This window comes from Geospiza fortis, unplaced genomic scaffold, assembly GCF_000277835.1.
Source record: "Geospiza fortis unplaced genomic scaffold, GeoFor_1.0 scaffold4, whole genome shotgun sequence".
NCBI lineage: Eukaryota > Metazoa > Chordata > Aves > Passeriformes > Thraupidae > Geospiza > Geospiza fortis.
The window spans coordinates 888,744-897,329 of NW_005054475.1; the positions used below are offsets into that span (position 1 = coordinate 888,744).

General features: G+C 56.5%; 1 protein-coding gene across 1 annotated transcript in view; it reads right to left on the reverse strand.

The window, feature by feature from the left end:
* Positions 1–1,288: 1,288 nt before the first annotated feature.
* The window catches only part of SDHB (succinate dehydrogenase complex iron sulfur subunit B), a 16,950-nt gene continuing 9,652 nt past the window's right edge, over positions 1,289–8,586 (reverse strand). The window contains exons 4-8 of the mRNA XM_031062976.1: positions 7,866–8,002; positions 6,101–6,217; positions 4,691–4,792; positions 3,661–3,783; positions 1,289–1,440 (exon numbers count right to left, since the gene is read on the reverse strand). Of these exons, the coding sequence (XP_030918836.1) occupies positions 1,363–1,440; positions 3,661–3,783; positions 4,691–4,792; positions 6,101–6,217; positions 7,866–8,002 (557 nt within the window). The 3' untranslated portion in view covers positions 1,289–1,362. The remainder of the gene's footprint in view (positions 1,441–3,660; positions 3,784–4,690; positions 4,793–6,100; positions 6,218–7,865; positions 8,003–8,586) is intronic.

The following is an 8,586-nucleotide window of genomic DNA, read 5'->3' on the forward strand; positions in this document are numbered from 1 at the left end:
GGTGTGGCACCCCGGGGGGTGCTGGGAATTGGAGTCCATACCCCAAAACAGGTGTGATGCTCCGGGGGATGCTGGGAATTGGAGTCCGCACCCCAAAAATGGGGTGTGACATCCTGGGGATGCTGGGAATTTGAGTCTGCGCTGCAAAATAGGTGTGGCACCCCGGGGGATGCTGGGAATTGTAGTCCACACCCCCAAAACAGGTGTGATGCTCCAGGGGATGCTGGGAAATGGAGTCTGCACCTCAAAAATGGGGTGTGACACCCTGGGGATGCTGGGAATTGTAGTCCATACCCCCAAAACAGGTGTGATGCTCCAGGGGATGCTGGGAAATGGAGTCTGCACTCCAAAAAAGGGGTGTGGCACACTGGGGGATGCTGGGAATTGGAGTCCGCACCCCAAAACAGGTGTGGCACCCAGGGGATGCTGGGAATTGTAGTTCACACCCCCAAAAGCGGGTGTGACCCCCCCAGGAGCGGTGTCCCGGTGACCTCGCAGGAGCAGCATCCCATTTCTGGCAGGTTTGAGTCATTCAGACCAAAATCACGAATTCACCGGCAAAGCTGGAGCTGCTCCAAACATCCCAACCTGGAGAAAGCTGCAGGTGAAAACAGCAGGGGAAAAAACAAGATCCACCCCTAAAAAAATCCCATTTTCTTGGGATTTGGACTAAAAATCAGGAATACAAACCAGGGTCCCATGGGGTGGGAAGAGAACACCTCGTTCCTGGTGGAACTGGGATCTGGAGGTAAAAATATCATTGAGAAGAAAAGGATTCATCCCTAAAAAATCTCATTTTCCTGGGATTTGGAGAAGAAATCAGGAATCAAACTAGGGTCCCACGGGGTGGGACAGAACATCTTGTTCCTGGTGGATCTGGAGGTAAAAATATCATTGAGAAGAAAAGGATTCATCCCTAAAAAATCCCATTTTCTTAGGATTTGGGATAAAAATCAGGAATACAAACCAGGGTCCCACGGGGTGGGACAGGACACCTCGTTCCTGGTGGAACTGGAGGTAAAAATATCATTGAGAAGAAAAGGATTCATCCCTAAAAAAATCCCATTTTCCTGGAGAAGAAATCAGGAATACAACCCAGACTCGCTCCTGGTGGATCTGTCCCCACCCTGCACCCTGGGAGCCCCAAATCCTCAGTTTTGGGATTTCAGGCTCAGGATCCCTCCCCCATTCCCTGTTCCCAGCCCTGGGAGCTCTGCGCTGGCAAAACGCTCCGGGAAGGGAATTAATACATGAATCACAAATGAATAATAAAGGATGGAGCCTGAGCTGTTCTTTACAGCCTTTATTGCAGGTGCACAGGTGTGAGGGTCACTCTGGGGTCACTCCGGGGTCACTCAGCCCTCAGGCAGTCGCTGCCTTCTGCTTGTAGGTCGCCATCATCTTCTTGATCTCAGCGATGGCCTTGCCAGGGTTCAGCCCCTGTGGGAGGGGCTGGTCAGAGCCTGGGGGGGCTGCAGCACCTTCCCCTTCCCTTCCCTTCCCTTCCCTTCCCTTCCCTTCCCTTCCCTTCCCTTCCCTTCCCTTCCCTTCCCTTCTTCCTTCCTCCCCTCCCTCCTCCTCATCCCCTACAGAACTCCCAACCCTGCTCCTGCTGTTCCACCTTTTTCCCCCTAAAACCTGGAGCTCTCCTTCCTTTCAAACCCCAGCAGGTCACAGGATTACACTTGTGATAAACTCCCAAATCTGTTGCTATTCCACCTTTTTTTCCCCCAAAAAAAGCTGGGATTCAGCTGGGTCTGTCCTTTTTAAAAAGCTGAAGTCCCAAGATCGATCCAAACCACAGCAAACTCCCAAATCTGCTGCTATTCCACCTTTTTTCCCCCTAAAACCTGGAATTCAGCTGATATTCTGCTTCCTTTCAAACCCCAGCAGGTCACAGGATTACAGTTGTGATAAACTCCCAAATCTGCTGCTATTCCTCCTTTTTTCCCCCTAAAACCTGGAACTGAGCTGGTTCTGTCCTTCCCATAAACACTGGGAGGTCACAGGTGGGATCCACCCACATAAAATCACAAATGAGCTGCTACTCATAGAAATATTTAGTACAGGAAGTGCTCAGCACCCCTTTTTTCCCAAAAAACCTGGAATTCAGCTGATATTCAGCCCCATCCCAGCCTCGGTTTCCCCAGGAAGAGCAGCCCAGCCCGGAGCAGGACGCGGAGCTGGAGCTCCCTGCTACCCCTGGAGCCAAACTGTCCCTGGGAGCTGGGCTTTGGTGGGGATCAGAGGGAGATTTCAGGATGGAATTCCAGGTTTTTGTGGGTGTCTGGATTTCCAGAGGCAGCCTGGGAACAGCCTGACTGCAGGGCTGTGGGGATTTCCTGCTCTGGGATGGTGAAAGCTCTGATGGGGAGCAGTGAGGCTGGGAAGAGGCACAGCCACACTGGGAAAGCTCCCCCTGCCCTGCACAGGAAGGGCTCAGAAATTCCCTGGAACGCTCAGAAATTCCCTGGAGCTCTCGTGGCAGGCGCTGCTCCCAAATCCTGGGATCAGAGGAGGAAAAGCTGATCCCAGCATCGGCTCTGCTGGGAGCTCTGGGTGTCCCCAAAACGGGGAAGTCTGGGGAAAAGTGGGACCTAAAAGGATCTTTTCCTATGGAAAACCACCAGGAATTCCAGAAAAGAGATGGAAAAGGGATGGGGAGACCTCACTGTGACCCTGCTGCAGCTCAGGGGGAGCTGGGAAAAGGAGGGATGGGGACAAGGGGACATGGGGAGGTGTGGGTGGGATATTGGGGTGAACCCCTCCCTGTGAGGGGGGACAGGGATGGAATTCCCAGAGAAGCCGTGGCTGCTCCAGCCCTGGAGGTGCCCAAGGCCCTGGGACAGTGCAGGGTGTCCCTGCCATGCAGTGAGAGGAACTCTGAGGTCCCTTCCGATCCAAACCACTGCAGGATTCCAGGGGCTGGTTGAGGTGGGAAATTGGGATCAACCCCTCCCTGTGAGCGTGGAGAGGCCTGGCACGGAATTCCCACAGAGCCTGTGCCAGTCCCTGATCCCTGGCAGTGCCCAGGCCTGGCTGGGGGCCGGTGCCATGTCCTGGTGCCATGGCAGGGCTGGCACTGCCACGGTGACCTGACTGCTCCCTCCATGCCAGCCTGTGCCCAGTGTCCCATGTCCCTCCATGCCAGCCTGTGCCCCCTGCCCTGTGTACCCCCATGCCAGGCTGTGCCCCCTGCCCCATGTCCCTCCATGCCAGGCTGTGGCACTGCCCGTGTCCTCTGGCTCCCTCCATGCCAGCCCATGCCCTGTGTCCCTTCCATGCCAGGCTGTGACACTGCCTCAGTGACTTGTGTGCCCTCCATGCCAGGCTGTGCCCTGTGTCCCCCCTCCCCCCCATACCAGGCCATGTCCCCTCCATGCCAGCCTGTGCCCTGTGGCCCCCATGCCAGGCTGTGTTCCCTCCATGCCAGCCTATGCCCTGTGGCCCCCATGCCAGGCTGTGCCCCATGTCCTGTGTCCCTTCCATGCCAGGCTGTGACACTGCCTCAGTGACTCGTGTCCCCTCCCTCCCAGGCCATGTCCCCTTACGTCTCCTCCATGCTGTGCCCTGTGTCCCCTGATGCCAGCCCGCATCCCCCATGTCCCTCCATGCCAGCCATGCCCCGTTGTCCCCGCCGTGTCCCCGTGTCCCCCGTACCTTGGGGCAGGTGCGGGTGCAGTTCATGATGGTGTGGCAGCGGTACAGCGAGAACGGGTCCTGCAGCTGCGCCAGGCGCTCCTCGGTGAACTCATCCCGGGAATCGATCATCCAGCGGTACGCCTGGGGACAGGGACACTGCTGGGACACTGCTGGGGACACTGCTGGGACAGGGACACTGCTGGGGACATTGCTGGGGACACTGCTGGGGACAGGGACACTGCTGGGGACAGGGACATTGCTGGGACACTGCTGGGGACACACACCCTGCTGGGGACACACACCCTGCTGGGGACACACACCCTGCTGGCACCAGCTGGGGATCCCACAGTGACACCCACCCAGCAGTGCCAGGCCAGGCCGCTGACACTGCTGCCTGAGGATTTTATATTCTGCATTTTTGAGATCCTGCGCTGCATTAGTGCCTAACTCCACACTCCACACAGTGCCAGCTGCTGCTCTCCCGTTCTGCTCAGACACAACAATTCCTCTGGGCCTGAAACTCAAGGACCCCCTCCAGCCTCAGGGCCCAAAATCTGCATTTTTGAGATCCTGCGCTGCATTAGTGCCTAACTCCACACTCCACACAGTGCCAGCTGCTGCTCTCCCGTTCTGCTCAGACACAACAATTCCTCTGGGCCTGAAACTCAAGGACACCCTCCAGCCTCAGGGCCCAAAAGTATAAACAAAATGAGTTGGGGGGCAGCAAACTGGGGCTAAATGACTTCATCACCTGAAGCTGTAATTGGACCATTAACCCCTGATATGTAAACGGGGTTAAAAATTTATAATTGTCTGAAAAACTCGTGACCATTGTCCATTTCGGGTGTGGCCTCACAAGTTTCTGACTGCCCAAGGTGTGTCTGCTGAAGCCTTTAATAAATACTCACTTTATCCTCTTAACCCTGCCTGGCCTCTGCTCTGGGCAGCCACTCCAAGGCACCAAGACCAGCCAGGTGACACTGACAGGTGACACTGGCAGGTGCCACTGGCAGGTGCCACTGGCAGGTGACAAAGCGCCTGTCCTCACCTGCATGAGCACGGCGGGGCCCAGGTACTTGTCCCCGTTCCACCAGTAGCTGGGACAGCTGGTGCTGCAGCAGGCACACAGGATGCACTCGTAGAGCCCGTCCTGCGAGGGAGGGGACACGGCAGCCTGTCACCACGGGGCTGGTGACACACGGGATCCACCCCTGTCCCCCTCCCGCGTGAGGCAGCCATTCCTGAGGGGAACAACCCCGACCCTCCCACACCGGGGCCAGCAGTGCCCTCCATGGTCCTTCTGACCCCCCAAGGTCCTTGTGGTGCCCCCACTGTCCCTGTGACCCCACTGTCCTCGTGGTCCCCTCCATGGTCCTTGTGCCCCCCCCATGGTCCTTGTGACCCCACCATGTTCCTCATGGCCCCCCAATGTCCTTGTGCTGCCCCATGGTCCTTGTGCCCCCCTCCATGGTCCTCGTGGCTCCCCCAGCATCCTTGTGGTCCCCTCCATGGTCCTTGTGCCCCCCCCATGGTCCTTGTGACCCCACCATGTTCCTCATGGCCCCCCAATGTCCTTGTGGTTGTGGTCCCCCCATGGTCCTTGTGACCCCACCAGGGTCCTTGTGGTCCCCCCAGGGTCCTCATGCCCCCCTCACTGTCCTTCTGACCCTCTCACTGTCCTTGTGGCCCATCCCATGGTCCCTGTGCCCCCCCCGGTCCTCGTGGCCCCCCTCCAGCTCAGGGTACTCATTCCATGGTCCCAGGAGCCACACAGGGAACCAGGATCTGGGATAGCAGGGGAAGGGCACGGCCTGGAGAGGAAGGGGAGCTGCTGGGGTCTCCTGCACCCTGCCTTGGTTCTCCTGCTCTCCCACCTTGGTTCCTGCACTCCCACCTTGGGTTCCTGCTCTCCCACCTTGGTTCTCCTGCTCTCCCACCTTGGGTTCCTGCTCTCCCACCTTGGTTCCTGCACTCCCACCTTGGTTCTCCTGCACTCCCACCCTGGTTCCTGCACTCCCACCTTGGTTCTCCTGCTCTCCCACCTTGGTTCCTGCTCTCCCACCTTGGTTCCTGCACTCCCACCTTGGTTCTTGTAAAGAACCACCCTGGCCCTTGTAAAGAGCTGCTCCTCATCCACCCTCAAACAACTCCCCTCAAAATCCCGCCTTGCTCAAGACAGACACCCCAAATCTTGCACTGGAGCTTCTCCCAGGAGCTTCCCAGGCTGCAAAACCCCAGCGAGGTGGGAGCACAGCCAGACACCCTCTCCCCACCGCGATGCTCCAGCCTGGAACCTGCAGAGTGCTCCCAGCAGCAGGAACTCCACAGGGGAATGGGATGGGGGCAGTGGGATCACAGCCCCCCTGCCCTGAGCTGTGGGGCTGGCAAGGGGCTGAGGGCTCAGCTGTGACCCTGGGCTGCTCTGGGAGGGTTTCAGCACTGAAGCTGAAGTTCTGACCAGTTTCTGGCGATCCTCTATGGACTGCAGGTACTGCTGCTTGCCCTCCTTGGACTCGTCCTTCTTCTTCAGGTAGGGCTCGATGGATTTGTACTGGGCATAGAAGTTACTCAGGTCCTGGGGGCAGGAAAAGCACAGGGATCTGGTTGTGGGGCTGAGGAGAATCAGGGAACATCCCCAGCTGGATCCACCCCAAATCCCACCCTGAGGAGAATCAGGGAACATCCCCAGCTGGATCCACCCCAAATCCCATCCCTGCTGTCCTGGGGGCAGGAAAAGCACAGGGATCTGGTTGTGGGGCTGAGGAGAATCAGGGAACATCCCCAGCTGGATCCACCCCAAATCCCATCCCTGCTGTCCTGGGGGCAGGAAAAGCACAGGGATGTGGTGATGGGGCTGAGGAGAATCAGGGAACATCCCCGGCTGTCCTGGGGCAGGAAAAACACAGAGATGTGGTTGTGGGGCTGAGGAGAACCAGGGAAAACATCCCCATCTGGACCCACCCCAAATCCCAGCCCTGCTGCCCACGCCGTGGGGCCCTGACCCCTCCCTTCAGCCCCACCCTGGGGGGCACAGCCTCTTGCCAAAATCCCCTCCTGGCACAGCCTTGTCACAGACATTTCTTTCATGAAAAATCCTCTCTTAGGATTTTCCCGCTGAAGCTGAGAAGTTCAGCGACCAGACATAAACAATAGGTTATCTGCTGCTGCGGAATGTAACAGGTCTGCCTGGATTGGCCTAGTTTGGATGTTTGGAGTTGGTGGCCAATCCAGGACTGAGCTTTCTTGGAGACAGTCCGGGACAGCGAGGTTTGTTGTTCATTCTTTACTTTCCTTAGCTTAGCTTAGCAGCTTTCTAGAAACTCTCTTTTTCTTTTTAGTATAGTATAGTTTAAACAGATGTATATATCATAACATAATAAATCAAGCCTTCTGATCATGAAGCCAAGATCTCCTCTCTTCCTTCACCCCAAAACCCCTTGTGACCGCCGTCAACAAGTGACCACATTCACACCTCCCTGGGGAGGGGACACTGCTGATAACAGCCACTGAATGTCAGTGCATGGCTGATAAGAACTATGACATCCCACTGGGAGACGTGAGCCCAGAGGGAGGAGCCAAGCATTGCTACCCGGATATACTCTGGGATTCTGGAGCTCCAGCAGGGCTTTTCTCCACGGGATTCCCCAGAGGAACAGCAGCTGTCTCTTTTCCTGGATCTCCAGAGGAAGAATCCATCCTTCTCTACAGATGCCCCTTGCTCCAACAGAACCATCCCTGATACTTCAGGAGGGCTGCAGCCACATTTTCAATGGGACTGCCACCAACACCCTGACCCACAGGGTGTCAGGTTGGGTTCTGACTCTGTCAGTGTTGTTCTAGTGGACTGCATTGTTTATTTTATTTTTTTTTAAATTTCTTCCCTATTAAAGAACTGTTATTTCCTGCTCCCATATCTTTGCCTGAGAGCCCCCTTAATTTAATATTTACAGCAATTCAGAGGGGTGGGGAGGGTTTACATTCTCCATTTCAGGGGAAGGCCAAGATCTCATCTCTTCCCTCACCCCAAAAACCCTCGTGACCGCCGTCAACACAGCCTCACCTCAAATTCACACCTGGACAGCCGAGCAGGAGGTGCCATTCCCTCCCCAAGCCTGGCACGTTCCAGGTCAGCACACACTGAGTCACCGGGACCCGCCCAAGGGACACCTGAGCCAGGTGGCAGCTGGCACGCCCTGCTCCCAGCCCAGGGTGGCTGCACTCACCGGCACCAGGTCCTTCACCACGTACATGTGGGGCAGCGGGTAGATTTTGGTGACTTTGCTGAGGTCGCTGTCGATTTTTTTGATGCAGGCCAGGGTGTTGCCGCCGGCGATGTTCATGGCGCAGGAGCCGCAGATCCCTGAGGGGGGAAAAGCAGAGCCAAAGTGTGGGATTCTCCCTCCTGCCCCCCCCCAAAAAAATCCCCTTGGGCTGTGCTGGGGAAAGTCTGCTTGGCTCTTCGCAATCCACCAGGATCCCAAAAAAACTCTGCCCAACCTGAAAGGGTTTTGGGAAACACCTTCCCAAGCCACCAGGGTCCTCAGCTGTCCCAGAAAACCTCCTGGAAAGGCTCTTCCCAACCTGCTGGGATCCTCATTTACCTCAAAAAATCTCTTCTCACCATATCAGGGTCCTCACCCATCCCAAAAAACCTCGTCACAGCTTCTAGAAAATCCTCCTGTTGCTCCTCCAGAGCTTCACCCATCCCCAAAAAACCCTCCCACGCCGTGGGGCCCTGACCCCTCCCTTCAGCCCCACCCTGGGGGGCACAGCCTCTTGCCAAAATCCCCTCCTGGCACAGCCTTGTCACAGACATTTCTTTCATGAAAAATGCTCTCTTAGGATTTTCCCGCTGAAGCTGAGAAGTTCAGCGACCAGACATAAACAATAGGTTATCTGCTGCTGCGGAATGTAACAGGTCTGCCTGGATTGGCCCAGTTTGGA